Here is a 15,217-nt window from a genome sequence, read left to right on the forward strand (position 1 = left end):
TATTGTTGTGAACGTGCCTGTTACTACATTATATATATAAAGTACTTGCAATGTGTGTATAAAACGTTGGAAGGTTTTGAAGTTGTTTTAGAGGGCTGTGAAGGCTACAACGGTGAGTCCTGTTAGCCAAATCTTTCAAGCGTTTTTTTTTATCATCTTTAAAATCCATCCATCTTCTTCCGCTTATCCGAGGTCAGGTCACGGGGCAGCAGCCTAAGCAGGGAAGCCCAGACTTTCCTCTCCCCAGCCACTTCGTCCAGCTCTTCCCGGGGGATCCCGAGGCGTTCCCAGGCCAGCCGGGGGACATAGTCTTCCCAACGTGTCCTGGGTCTTCCCTGTGGCCTCCTACCAGTTGGACGTGCCCGAAACACCTCCCTAGGGAGGCGTTCGGGTGGCAGCCTGAACCACCTCTTCTGGCTCCTCACGATGTGGAGGAGCAGCGGCTTTACTTTGAGCTCCCCCCGGATGGTAGAGCTTCTCATCCTATCTCTAAGGGAGAGCCCCGCCACCCGGCGGAGGAAACTCATTTCGGCCGCTTGTACCCGTGATCTTGTTGTTTTGGTCTTAACCCAAAGTTCATGACCATAGGTGAGGATGGGAACGTAGATCGACCGGTAAATTGAGAGCTTTGCCTTCCGGCTCAGCTCCTTCTTCACCACAACGGATCGATACAGCGTCCGCATTACTGAAGATGCCGCACCGATCCGCCTGTCGATCTCACGATCCACTCTTCCCCCACTCGTGAACAAGACTCCTAGGTACTTGAACTCCTCCACTTGGGGCAGAGTCTCCTCCCCAACCCGGAGATGGCACTCCACCCTTTTCCGGGCGAGAACCATGGACTCGGACATGGAGGTGCTGATTCTCATCCCAGTCGCTTCACACTCGGCTGCGAACCGATCCAGTGAGAGCTGAAGATCCTGGCCAGATGAAGCCATCAGGACCACATCATCTGCAAAAAGCAGAGACCTAATCCTGCAGACACCAAACCGGATCCCCTCAACGCCTTGACTGCGCCTAGAAATTCTGTCCATAAAAGTTATGAACAGAATCGGTGACAAAGGGCAGCCTTGGCGGAGTCGAACCCTCACTGGAAACGTGTCCGACTTACTGCCGGCAATGCGGACCAAGCTCTGGCACTGATCATACAGGGAGCGGACCGCCACAATCAGACAGTCCGATACCCCATACTCTCTGAGCACTCTCCACAGGACTTCCTGAAGGACACGGTGGAATGCCTTCTTCAAGTCCACAAAGCACATGTAGACTGGTTGGGCAAACTCCCATGCACCCTCAAGGACCCTGCCGAGAGTATAGAGCTGGTCCACAGTTCCACGACCAGGACGAAAACCACACTGTTCCTCCTGAATCCGGGGTTCTACTATCCGGCGTAGCCTCCTCTCCAGAACACCTGAATAGACCTTACCGGGAAGGCTGAATCAAATATTCCACTTTAAAAAATGTTTGGTGGAAAATGTTGCATATTTTGTGCTTTTGCCATAAAAACAAGAGTTTCTTTCACAAAAAGGGCATAAAACATTTAAAAAATACATTAAGAAAATCTAACTTTTTATCAACAGATAGATCTGAAGTTGATCTATTCTATGTAAGCGTCAATATATACCTTGATCCATCCATCCATTTTCTACCGCTTATTCCCTTTGGGGTCGCGGGGGGCACTGGAGCCTATCTCAGCTACAATCGGGCAGAAGGCGGGGTACACCCTGGACAAGTCGCCACCTCATCGCAGGGCCAACACAGATAGACAACATTCACACTCACATTCACACACTAGGGCCAATTTAGTGTTGCCAATCAACTTATCTCCAGGTGCATGTCTTTGGAAGTGGGAGGAAGCCGGAGTACCTGGAGGGAACCCACGCAGTCACGGGGAGGACATGCAAACTCCATGATGTTGCAGAAAAAAGACCTTTTTTTTTTTAACCGATTTTCGAAGTCTAAATGGGTGAATTTTGGCGAATTAAACGCCTTTCTATTATTCGCTCTCGGAGCGATGACGTCACGTTGTGACGTCACATCGGGAAGCAATCCGCCATTTTCTCAAACACATTACAAACACCGAGTCAAATCAGCTCTGTTATTTTCCGTTTTTTCGACTGTTTTCCGTACCTTGGAGACATCATGCCTCGTCGGTGTGTTGTCGGAGGGTGTAACAACACGAACAGGGACGGATTCAAGTTGCACCAGTGGTCCAAAGATGCGAAAGTGGCAAGAAATTGGACGTTTGTTCCGCACACTTTACCGACGAAAGCTATGCTACGACAGAGATGGCAAGAATGTGTGGATATCCTGCGACACTCAAAGCAGATGCATTTCCAACTGGACTGGACAGATCAGCTTTCAGGAAAAGAGAGCGGATGAGGGAATGTCTACAGAATATATTAATTGATGAAAACTGGGCTGTCTGCACTCTCAAAGTGCATGTTGTTGCCAAATGTATTTCATATGCTGTAAACCTAGTTCATAGTTGTTAGTTTCCTTTAATGCCAAACAAACACATACCAATCGTTGGTTAGAAGGCGATCGCCGAATTCGTCCTCGCGTTCTCCCGTGTCGCTGGCTGTCGTGTCGTTTTCGTCTGTTTCGCTTGCATACGGTTCAAACCGATATGGCTCAATAGCTTCAGTTTCTTCTTCAATTTCGTTTTCGCTACCTGCCTGCACACTACAACCATCCGTTTCAATACATGCGTAATCTGTTGAATCGCTTAAGGCGCTGAAATCCGAGTCTGAATCCGAGCTAATGTCGCTATACCTTGCTGTTCTAACTGCCATGTTTGTTTGTATTGGCATCACTGTGTGACGTCACAGGAAAATGGACGGGTGTATATAACGATGGTTAAAATCAAGCACTTTGAAGCTTTTTTTAGGGATATTGCGTTATGGGTAAAATTTTGAAAAAAACTTTTTTGGTTTTAACCCTTCTGAAATTGTGATAATGTTCCCCTTTAAGAATTGGAACAAAATCAATCTTATTTTCAGCATTTTTATGAGTGAGAACCCTACAGCTCCTCCGGACCAAACTTGAGGGAAGCCTTAAAAGTAAAAAACAAAATCGATATATTGTATTGGTTTTCAAAATGAAAAATATCAAAATAGCCCCTGGATGCGTTCGTTTTTCAGTGTGCATCCCTCAAAAATTTGGACACCCCTGATTTACGTCAACGCTACAGTGGAGCACATTGCCAACAAGCTCATTCTGACAGCCTGTGTCCATTTTAGGAGAGAGCAACTGTGTCTCCCACCACTGGGATGTTGTCCACACTCGGTGTACTTTGGCCAGCCCACATGTACAAGAACATGAAGAAACCCAAACAAACACTTCCAGGCAGACGTCACGTTTTTTTTTTCTTTCTTTCTTTACTACTCCAGGCCTCTTGAGATAATACGTACAAACATTCGCGGTCATTTATCAGCGGACAAAAGCCCCCAGTCTTTCCATAAAAACACGCTTGGGGCTCCAATTTAGAGCTGCGATGGAAAATGTGAGTCAGCGTGCAGAAGAGTCTCTCAGAGCCAAGCAGGACAAGAGATGCACAGATTTAACTGTTGACTTCTTTTTACATGACAAAGTCACAGCCCTGTGCAAACCCTAAGCGTAAGCCGTGTTGACGCATCTACTTTTTTTTACTGCGGGGTTTTCCACTAAAAACTGCGACACTCAAATACTAACACAAATTACTCATCTTACTCTTGATTTTAATCGTATTCAGTAATTATATCCAACCTACTTACAATTTAACTGGATAAACCGTGTCAAACGATATGAAAGCATGTGATAATAACAAAGATTATTATCAAGGCTTCTGCGATGAGGTGGCGACTTGTCCAGGGTGTACCCCGCCTTCCGCCCGAATGCAGCTGAGATAGGCTCCAGCACCCCCCGCGACCCCAAAAGGGACAAGCGGTAGAAAATGGATGGATAGATTATCAAGGCTTATTACAAAAGCAAACACTAAACAAATATACTCCAAAAGAAGGGACTCATAAAAACTCATGAAGAATAAATGTACATACAAGAATGCAGTGCGAATATAAAAATAAATATAAACTAAATGAATAAGAAATAATAAGTTGCTTCTTGAAATAAACTGTCAATTAAATGTAAGTGCTTGACCAATTTAGTAGAGATGTCCGATAATGGATTTTTTGCCGATATCCGATATTCCGATATTGTCCAACTCTTAATTACCGATTCCGATATCAACCGATATCGATATATACAGTCGTGGATCTAACATTATTATGCCTAATTTTGTTGCGATGCCCCGCTGGATGCATTAAACAACGGAACAAGGTTTTTCAAAATAAATCAACTCAATTTATGGAAAAAAATGCCAACATGGCACTGCCATATTTATTATTGAAGTCACAAAGTGCATTATGTTTTTTAACATGCCTCAAAACACCAGCTTGGAATTTGGGACATGGGGGGGTAGAGAGTAGCGGGGGGTGTATATTGTAGCGTCCCGGAAGAGTTAGTGCTGCAGAGGGTTCTGGGTATTTGTTCTGTTGTGTTTATGTTGTGTTACGGTGCGGATATTCTCCCGAAATGTGTTTGTCATTCTTGTTTGGTGTGGGTTCACAGTGTGGCGCATATTTGTAACAGTGTTAAAGTTGTGTATACGGCCACCCTCAGTGTGACCTGTATGGCTGTTGACCAAGTATGCTTGGCATTCACTTGTGTGTATGTAAAGCCATAGATATGTGATTGGGCCGGCACGCAAAGGCAGTGCCCTTTAAGGTTTATTGGCGTTCTGTACTTATCCCTACGTCCGTGTACCACTCCGTACAGCGGCGTTTTAAAAAGTCAGAAATTTTATTTTTTGAAACCGATACCGATCATTTCCGATATCACATTTTAAAGCATTTATCGGCCGATATTATTGGACATCCCTACAATTTAGTCATCATTTTTGCGCTTAAGAAACTTCTCTATGACTTTAGCTCCAGACTTCTTCTGTTTATTATTGTCATTACTGCCACAAGTGGTGAAAAAGTGAGTACCATGCTGAGAAACAAGGTAAAAGTATTTATTAAGTGACCTTAGTCTAAGTGTATGTAGATACGTGGACTGTGCACTGTGAAATCCATCAGCACGACTATCCAACTCGAGTGTAACTGGAGTATAAAAACATCATGAGCGCGAGTTTGCGGGGGCTTCACGTTTCAGCGTCTCGTTTCTAACGTCTACTCGACCCCTGAGGCCTGATCGCCCACCTTGTCTAACGTTGGTCTTCTGGGACCAGGGAAGCTCTGCCAGCAGCTTACTGAACATCCAGTCGGCTTCCTGGGCGGGAAGAAAGCCTGGCAGCAGCCGCAGTCTGGACACATAATGCACAGTACACACACACACAGTTCAAGAAAGACGGCCTGAAAAATGAATACCCTTCAAAAGATAGAAAAGTGTGTTGACACATCTTGTAAACATTTTGTATAATTTGTTTTTAAAACTTGGGACAGTTTAAAAAGGAAAACAACAGGTGATCATCTCGGACTGGAAGCCATTTTTTAATTCATGGTGTTCTTGCTTTGAGATTATAGATTCCCGGTACATGGGAATCTATACCGGTACTTTTGTGTGTGTTCATGTAATAATAAATGTTTAATTGTATAATAATATAAGCCCGTTTTTAAATGTAACATTTAACAGTGAACTGATAATGAAAACGGTGCTTTACAGTTGTTATATCTTGTTTTCTTACTCGTATGAGTCTCATTTGCAAGTATTATATAGTGGACTTTGCATGCAGTTGAAATTCAAAGAATTCAAAGACAATAGATGGCAGTAGTGGTGTGTTTTCGTCATCAGGAAGTAGTCTTTGCCATTAAAGGTTTTTTTTTCTACATCTAAAACACTTGTGGTCTACATAACATGTAATGGTGGTTCTTTGGTCAAAATGTTGAATAGATTACGTTTTACAGACCGTTTTTAGGCTACTTTCTGACTGTTACTTCTGGATGCGCTGTTTTGTTGGCAGTCTTATTGACTTGGGGCGGCGTTACTTGGTTGGTAGGCCGGACGTGCCAGCAACTTGAGGGTTCCAGGTTCGATCCCCGCCTCCGCCATCCTAGTCACTGCTGCTGTGTCCTTGGGCTAGATATTTTACCCACCTGCTCCCAGTGCCACCCACACTGGTTTAAATGTAACTTAGATAATGGGTTTCACTATGTAAAGCGCTTTGAGACACTAAAAAAAAGTACTATATACATTTAATTTACTTCACTACAATGTCGCACAAAGCACTTTGGGTAAACATATACCATATATGGATAATCCGCTGACGTCGCCAATGGCAAAAACTTCAACAAATGGGGCAAATTCCAGACGGCTCCTTTCTCGGAAGAATGAAGGAAGGCAAGATTGTTTTGTAGATATCTGCGCCATGCCCCCACGGTTTGATTTCAAGTTTGCGGAACTTAAGCAGATCTTAAATACAACAGATACCAATCGGTAGGAAAAGTTAGTTTTGCATGATGGCGTCCCTTTAAATTGAATGTGCAAGCATTGTCTTGTCCTACAAAGTGTTTATGGATGGATGGATCTTTATTGTCATTGCACAAGTACAATGAAATTTTACTACTCAATAATGCACAATAATGAAAATCTGAACCTATACCAATAATTTCCAGACCTTTACAACTGATATGTATTTATATACATATACACAATAAATAATTCACCCTTATCCCCAAAATGTATTCACTCTACTAAAAATATACATTCTATTGTATGGAAAATGATCATGTCAACTGACATTTATGTAGCCAATTAACTATATTTTGAGTACAAATACACTACCTACTATATTATCAAGGCATTAAATCGATCGCAACTTGACTGTTTGGTTTGTCTTTGAAAACGTTTTGCCTCTCATCCGAGTAGGCTTCATCAGTTCATGCTCATAGACTTAGATTGGTCAGATCTAGTCTAGCGGCTGGTGCCAAAACCTCAAATTTATACTCCAAAACCAGGAGGGTGTGCCTGGGCAAGGATGGTTTCGCCCTATCATAGTGAGAAAAACAACTGTTTTGATGCAAACAAGCAATCCTACTGTCAAAGCTAACGACAGTCGTTGAAGTGTTAATTCCCCTCGTTAGCATTGAGGTATTGTGTGGCAGACCGATCGCTGTGGATCAACTACTACCAGTCCAAAAAAGTCGGAATCATTCACGTTAGCATTCCATTCAGTTGTAAACAAATGGCACACATTTGTTGGGGCTAAATTGCAGAGTATTTAAGAATGTTTGAAAGGACAGTGTTGTATGTGGGAGACAGGTGGTGTCGCAGACCGCCTCCTCTGTTCAGGGATGGTTTTTCAACGTTGACATACACTATATTGCCAAAAGTATTTGGTCCCCCATCCAAATCAAGAGAATCATGTGTCCTAATCCCTTGGCCCGGTGTATAAAATCAAGCACTGAGGCATGGAGACTGTTTCTACAAACATTTGTGAAAGAATGGGCCGCTCTCAGTGATTTCCAGCATGGAACTGTCATAGGATGCCACCTGTGCAACAAATCCAGTCGTGAAATTTTCTCGCTCCTAAATATTCCAAGTCAACTTTATTATAAGAAAAGTGAAGAGCTTTGGAACAACAGCAACTCAGTCACAAAGTGGTAGGCCACGTAAACTGACAGAGAAGGGTCAGCAGATGCTGAAGCGCATAGTGCAAAGACTTTCTGCACAAGTTGCTACAGAGCTCCAAACTGCATGTGACCTTCCAATTAGCCGACGTACAGTACGCAGAGAGCTTCACGGAATGGGTTTCCATGGCCGAGCAGCTGCATCTAAGCCATACATCACCAAGTCCAATGCAAAGCGTGGGATGCAGTGGTGTAAAGCACGTCGCCACTGGACTCTAGAGCAGTGGAGACGCGTTCACTGGAGTGATGAATCACGCTTTTCCATCTGGCAATCTGATGGACCAGTCTGGGTTTGGAGGTTGCCTGGAGAACGCTACATTTCGGACTGCATTGTGACGAGTGTGAAATTTGGTGGAGGAGGAATTAAGGCGTGGGGTTGTTTTTCAGGAGTTGGGCTTGGCCCCTTAGTTCCAGTGAAAGGAACTTTGAATGCTCCAGGATACCAAAACATTTTGGACAATTCCATGGGATGGCACTTCAAGTTCCTTTGTGAGTAAAGGGCAAGGCAGGTGGCCAAATACTTTCGGCAATATTGTGTAGATGGCTTCCCTCACTCCTCTTTCGTACCATCCGTCCTCCTAGTCCAGAATCTGTATTTTTTTGTTCTCACAGGAGTGCCGTTTCTCCCTGAGGTGCAGGTAGACAGCTGAGTCTTGGCCTGAAGAGTTTGCCCGTCTATGCTGTGCAATGTGTCGGCTTAGTGGTTGTTTTGTTTCCTCAATATATCAATCAGTGCATCCATCATTACACTGGATAGCATACACCAGATTGTTTTTATGGGTGTGGGGTGTCCGGTCTTTAGGATGCACCAGTCTCTGTCTCAGGGTGTTGCCTGGTTTGAAGTGTACTGGGATGTTGTATTGGTTAAAAATTATTCTAAGTTTCTCAGACAGACCTGATACATATGGAATCACAATATTGTTGCGTCTGTCACATTTTTCCTCCTCATCCACTCTGTTCTCGTTATTTCTGGAACTGGATACACTTTTCACAAACGACCAGCTAGGGTAACCACAGGTTTTTGAAGGCTTCTCTCAAATGCCTATGCTCTTTCTCTTTGGCCCGTGGGTTGGTATGAACGTTATCAGCTCTGTGTTGTAGGGTTCTGATAACGGCCAGTTTGTGTTCCAGTGGGTGGTGTGAATCAAAAAGTAGGTATTGATCGATACGTGTGGGTTTTCGGTAAATCCCGGCAATGGAGGCCCCTGTTCTCTCCAATGTGGACATCACAGTCCGAAAAAGGCAACTTACTGTCTTTAACATCCTCACGTGTGAACTTGATGTTTTTGTCCACTGAGTTAATGTGCTCGGTGAAGGCTTGCACTTCTTGGTTTCTGACTTTCACCCGTGTGTCATCCACATATGTGTACCAATGACTTGGTGCTTTCCCCTAAAAGAGCTCAGAGTTCTCTCTCTTTCATGTCCTCCATGTAAAGGTTTGCTGCGATGGGGGATACAAGTGATCCCATGGCACAACCATGTTTTTGTGGGTAAAACGTTCCCACTTCGTATCGAGTATCGAGTGTTAAAGCGAAGTTCCAGCAAAGTTCTATAATTTTGAGTTGTTCAAACAATTAGAATCATTACATAAAGCAAAATTATTTTGGAATGTGTTAATAACATGCATATGATGAAGTGTCAGTAGCCCTTGGCTTTACATTAACTACGGTGGAACACGAGGAAAGATTGGTGTGTTGTTTTCTTTAATGTTGATATTAGGATACAATGTTATGCAGAAGTGTACTTATAACAATTTTATAGACTAATGATACTATTTATTGTCACGGTGGAGAGTGGGGGGGGAATACTTTCTTCTTCCAAGGGAGGGCATAACAGAAAATAACTGAGAAGCAGTGTAATAAAGCATAATAATACAGCTGCATTCATGTACACAACGGCGTGGTGTAGGTGTAAAATGGCGCTGACCTGTGGGCTACCGAAACTTGTTAAAATATGATCATGTGTCATGACCGGAATGACCAGGGGCGAGCACTGTGGATGATGTCGACGCGCCATTGCAGGACCACCTGCCTCATCTGAGACTGTTGGTCGGGATGACCCAGCAGACGGAAGTGTAGTTGTCGCGGTAGCCGGACGACCAGGCTAAAGGCTAGACTGTGACTTTACTTCCATCTGTTCCATCAATCATCTTTCATTTTCATTCATTCAGTACGTTTAAAGGGGAACATTATCACAATTTCAGAAGGGTTAAAACCATTAAAAATCAGTTCCCCGCGGCTTATTTTATTTTTCTAAGTTTTTTTCAAAATTTTACCCATCACGCAATATCCCTAAAAAAAGCTTCAAAGTGCCTCATTTTAACCATCGTTATATACACCCGTCCATTTTCCTGTGACGTCACATAGTGAAGCCAACACAAACAAACATGGCGGAAAGAACAGCAAGCTATAGCGACATTAGCTCGGATTCAGACTTGGATTTCAGCGGCTTAAGCGATTCAACATATTACGAATGTATTGAAACGGATGGTTGTAGTGTTGAGGCAGGTAGCAAAAACGAAATTGAAGAAGAAACTGAAGCTATTGAGCCATATCGGTTTGAACCGTATGCAAGCGAAACCGACAAAAACGACACGACAGCCAGCGACACGGGAGAAAGCGATGACGAATTCGGCCATCGCCTTCTAACCAACGATTGGTATGTGTTTGTTTGGCATTAAAGGAAACTAACAACTATGAACTAGGTTTACAGCATATGAAATACATTTGGCAACAACATGCACTTTGAGAGTGCAGACAGCTCAATTTTCATCAATTAATATATTCTGTAGACATACCCTCATCCGCGCTCTTTTCCTGAAAGCTGATCTGTCCAGTTTTGGAGTTGATGTCAGCAGGCCAGGGAAGCTAGGGTCGATATTCTTCTCTTGATCATCTTCGGTGGCATAAGGGACGGCGTGAGCCAAGACATCCAGGGGGTTTAGCTCGCTCGTCTGCGGGAACAAACTGCCGCCATTGCTTGCCGTGCTACCGAGGTCCTTTGTCCCTGAATTGCTCACACACTCCGGCAGATTCAATGGGGGTCTGGCGGCAGATTTCTTTGACTTTATCGTTGGAAATGCATCTGCTTTGAGTGTCGCAGGATATCCACACATTCTTGCCATCTCTGTCGTAGCATAGCTTTTGTCGGTAAAGTGTGCGGAACAAACGTCCAGTTTCTTGCCACTTTCGCATCTTTGGGCCACTGGTGCAACTTGAATCCGTCCCTGTTCGTGTTGTTACACCCTCCGACAACACACCGACGAGGCATGATGTCTCCAAGGTACGGAAAACAGTCGAAAAAAACGGAAAATAACAGAGCTGATTTGACTCGGTGTTTGAGAAAATGGCGGATTGCTTCCCGATGTGACGTCATCGCTCCGAGAGCGAATATTAGAAAGGCGTTTAATTCGCCAAAATTCACCCATTTAGAGTTCGGAAATCGGTTAAAAAATATATGGTCTTTTTTCTGCAACATCAAGGTATATATTGACGCTTACATAGGTGTGGTGATAATGTTCCCCTTTAAAAAGTGTGTGGGGCGTGTTACGGGATTTGTATCAAAAATAGGCATTTTATGAATAACACTAACTGTAAACTGTATAAATGATAAATGATAAATGGGTTGTACTTGTATAGCGCTTTTCTACCTTCAAGGTACTCAAAGCGCTTTGACACTACTTCCACATTTACCCATTCACACACACATTCACACACTGATGGAGGGAGCTGCCATGCAAGGCGCTAACCAGCACCCATCAGGAGCAAGGGTGAAGTGTCTTGCTCAGGACACAACGGACATGACGAGGTTGGTACTAGGTGGGGATTGAACCAGGGACCATTGGGTTGCGCACGGCCACTCTCTCCCACTGCGCCACATAGTCCCAGATGTTTAAACAAAAATGCCTATTGCTTAATAACGGTATATTTTGACCTGCATTGAATTGTTTTTGCATGTAATTAAGGAAGCCAAAGGTGAAGAATAATAAATAAAATGGCATTCGGATTCATTTTGTGTGTTGACACCCCTGGCCTACACAAACTACAATCAATGTGTGTACACTGCCATCTACAGGCCATTAAGCACAACTACCTCTCCCTGATGTGTAGTTTACACTTTATTCCCTTCTTTCGACTAAAGTCTGAGTGCCATTTTTTTTATATTGTTAGTGAAAATACTTTTACTGACCTGGAGACTCCTGCTGGTCCATGGCTGATCTCATAATCGCCTTCCTGGCTGCGTGAAGAACAAATAGTATTCCTCCTGAGAGCAGTGTTACAGAAAAGCGACAAGCTTGGTTCAATCGGGTACTTACTCGATAACTTTCTCAGGTGGAACTTCTCGAACTGGCTGTGAGGAAGGAATAATTTCTTGTCAATCCCACGTAAGTACTATGACTTTCTTTTGCTGTTTAATGATAAAGGTCGACCTTTATGGGCTGGTGAAACTCAACATTTCCAGAGGTTGCCTGCGGACGAACTCCCCAAGAAGCGGGAGCCGGAATGGCACTTTGGGAACGCTCCGTGTTCGGAACCACACCTGCATGAAAAGGATAAATGTGAATAATGTGTGGTTGGATGTGTCGAGGAAAGAGATAAGGAGCATATTTGACACAAATAATGACATAACAAAAAAACAACACAAACTTTAAAACCCTTAAATGACCTGCTGGTCTTGGTTGTCTGGGTAGCGGTTTGGCCCAGGAGCCCTGGACTCTGGCACGCTGACGTTTATCAGACATCACATCTGCGTGAGGAGTTTACAAAGGATGAGACTTGCACCTCCACTTAAGACAACACAAAAGTAAGCTCTCATGATAATACCGTATTTTTCGGACTATAAGTCGCAGTTTTTTTCATAGTTTGGCCGCGACTTATGTGTGAAATTATTAACACATTACCGTAAAATATCAAATAATAATATTTAGCTCATTCACGTAAGAGACTCGACGTATAAGATTTCATGGGATTTAGCGATTAGGAGTGACAGATTGTTTGGTAAACGTATAGCATGTTCTATATGTTATAGTTATTTGAATGACTCTTACCATAATATGTTTACATACCAGGCACGTTCTCAGTTGGTTATTTATGCGTCATATAACGTACACTTATTCAGCCTGTTGTTCACTATTCTTTATTTATTTTAAATTGCCTTTCAAATGTCTATTCTTGGTGTTGGGTTTTATCAAATACATTTCCCCAAAAAATGCGACTTATACTCCAGTGTGACTAATATATGTTTTCTTCCTTCTTTATTATGCATTTTCGTCAGGTGTGACTTATACTCCGGTGCGACTTATACTCCGAAAAATACGGTACACATAATAACTTGGGATGTAACGGTATTGTAGATACCGCGGTATTGTGGTTTCAAAGTCTTTACAATAACGTTGTGATGTGTAACGGTGTCAAACAAAAACGCCGTAAGCAGGAACTGAAGTGTCCATAGTAGGGCTGCAACTAACGATTAATGTGATGATCGATTAATCTGTCGATTATTACTTCGATTAATCGATGAATAATTGGATAAAAGAGACAAACTACATTTCTATCCTTTCCAGTATTTTATTGGGGAAAAAAACCAGCATACTGGCACCATACTTATTTTGATTATTGTTTCTCGGCTGTTTGTACATGTTGCAGTTTATAAATAAAGGTTTATAACAAAAATTGTTTTTTTAAATAAATAAAAAATACAATTAAAAATTGCCTCTGCGCATGCGCATTGCTTAGATCCTACGAATCAATGACTAAATTAATCGCCAACTATTTTTATAATCGATTTTAATCGATTTAATCCATTAGTTGTTGCAGCCCTATTTCATAGTAGATAAGAGGAATTGGTTTGTTTTGTTTTTTGGACCTTTCCTGAAGATTTCATCAAAATCTGTCCGTAACTGATAGAGTTATGTTGCTGACAAACACACAAACAGACACTGGTGAAAACATAACGTTTTTGGCGGAGGTAAGAAAGTGCGTTCTGCAAGACAAAGCGCGCCACTTTTGTCTTGAGCCTTTCCACGGCGACACAGCGCTAGCCGGTCACGTCGCACTGAACGAAAGGAAATCACCCCAAAAAATTACACTACAGGAAATATGCGGAAACTGAAAAATTACTTGATAAATCCTCAATTTATCCATCCGTTAGCCACTGCTTGTTTCTCTCAATGTCGCAGGGGGAGTGAGGGGAACCTATTCCAGCTGCACTCGAGCGAATGGCCGGGTACACCCTGGACAAGTCGCAACCTCATGAATCGTCACCCACAAAAGATGTTTGAAGCCAGGGAAGCCAAACATAATAATAATAATAATGGAATAGATTTATATAGCGCTTTTCTATCAACTAGAAACTCAAAGAGCTCACAGCACTCCACATTCACACTTAGGTGTTTCGGTTTGTGAGGTATTTACATTATTAAAAGTTATGTGACAGCGTGGAATTCTTTCCCATTCTTGTTTTATGTAGAGCTTCAGTCGTTCAACAGTCCGGGGTCCCCGCTGTCGTATTTTAGGCTTCATAATGCGCCACACATTTTCGATGGGAGACAGGTCTGGACTGCAGGCGGACCAGAAAAATACCCGCACTCTTTTTTTACGAAGCCACGCTGTTGTAACACGTGCTGAATGTGGCTTGGCATTGTCTTGCTGAAATAAGCAGGGGCGTCCATGAAAAAGACGGCGCTTAGATGGCAGCATATGTTGTTCCAAAACCTGTATGTACCTTTCAGCATTAATGGTGCCTTCACAGATGTGTAAGTTACCCATGCCTTGGGCACTAATGCACCCCCATACCATCACAGATGCTGGCTTTTGAACTTTGCGTCGATAACAGTCTGGATGGTTCGCTTCCCCTTTGGTCCGGATGACACGATGTCGAATATTTCCAAAAACAATTTGAAATGTGGAATCGTCAGACCACAGAACACTTTTCCACTTTGCATGAGTCCATCTTAGATGATCTCGGGCCCAGAGAAGCCGGCGGCGTTTCTGGATGTTGTTGATAAATGGCTTTCGCTTTGCATAGTAGAGCTTTAACTTGCACTTACAGATGTAGCGACGAACTGTATTTAGTGACAGTGGTTTTCTGAAGTGTTCCTGAGCCCATGTGGTGATATCCTTTAGAGATTGATGTCGGTTTTTGATACAGTGCCGTCTGAGGGATCGAAGGTCACGGTCATTCAATGTTGGTTTCCGGCCATGCCGCTTACGTGGAGTGATTTCTCCAGATTCTCTGAACCTTTTGATGATATTATGGACCATAGTTGTTGAAATCCGTATATTTCTTGCAATTGCACTTTGAAAAGCGTTGTTCTTAAACTGTTTGACTATTTGCTCATGCAATTGTGGACAAAGGGGTGTACCTCGCCCCATCCTTTCTTGTGAAAGACTGAGCATTTTTTGGGAAGCTGTTTTTATACCCAATCATGGCACCCACCCGTTCCCAATTAGCCTGCACACCTGTGGGATGTTCCAAATAAGTGTTTGATGAGCATTCCTCAACTTAATCAGTATTTATTGCCACCTTTCCCAACTTCTTTGTCACGTGTT

At 43.1% G+C, this 15,217-nt stretch overlaps 1 protein-coding gene across 2 annotated transcripts in view; it reads right to left on the minus strand.

The window, feature by feature from the left end:
• alkbh3 (alkB homolog 3, alpha-ketoglutarate dependent dioxygenase) overlaps window positions 1-15,217 on the minus strand; it is a 32,928-nt gene that overhangs the window by 17,014 nt on the left and 697 nt on the right. For both annotated transcript variants that reach the window (XM_061924357.1, XM_061924355.2), the window contains exons 2-6: window positions 12,333-12,413; window positions 12,097-12,206; window positions 11,983-12,017; window positions 11,856-11,903; window positions 5,241-5,344 (exon numbers count right to left, since the gene is read on the minus strand). In XM_061924357.1, coding sequence (XP_061780341.1) covers window positions 5,241-5,344; window positions 11,856-11,903; window positions 11,983-12,017; window positions 12,097-12,206; window positions 12,333-12,408 — 373 coding nt within the window. In that variant the 5' untranslated portion in view covers window positions 12,409-12,413. The remainder of the gene's footprint in view (window positions 1-5,240; window positions 5,345-11,855; window positions 11,904-11,982; window positions 12,018-12,096; window positions 12,207-12,332; window positions 12,414-15,217) is intronic.

This window comes from Nerophis lumbriciformis, linkage group LG29, assembly GCF_033978685.3.
Source record: "Nerophis lumbriciformis linkage group LG29, RoL_Nlum_v2.1, whole genome shotgun sequence".
In the NCBI taxonomy this organism is placed as follows: Eukaryota; Metazoa; Chordata; class Actinopteri; order Syngnathiformes; family Syngnathidae; genus Nerophis; species Nerophis lumbriciformis.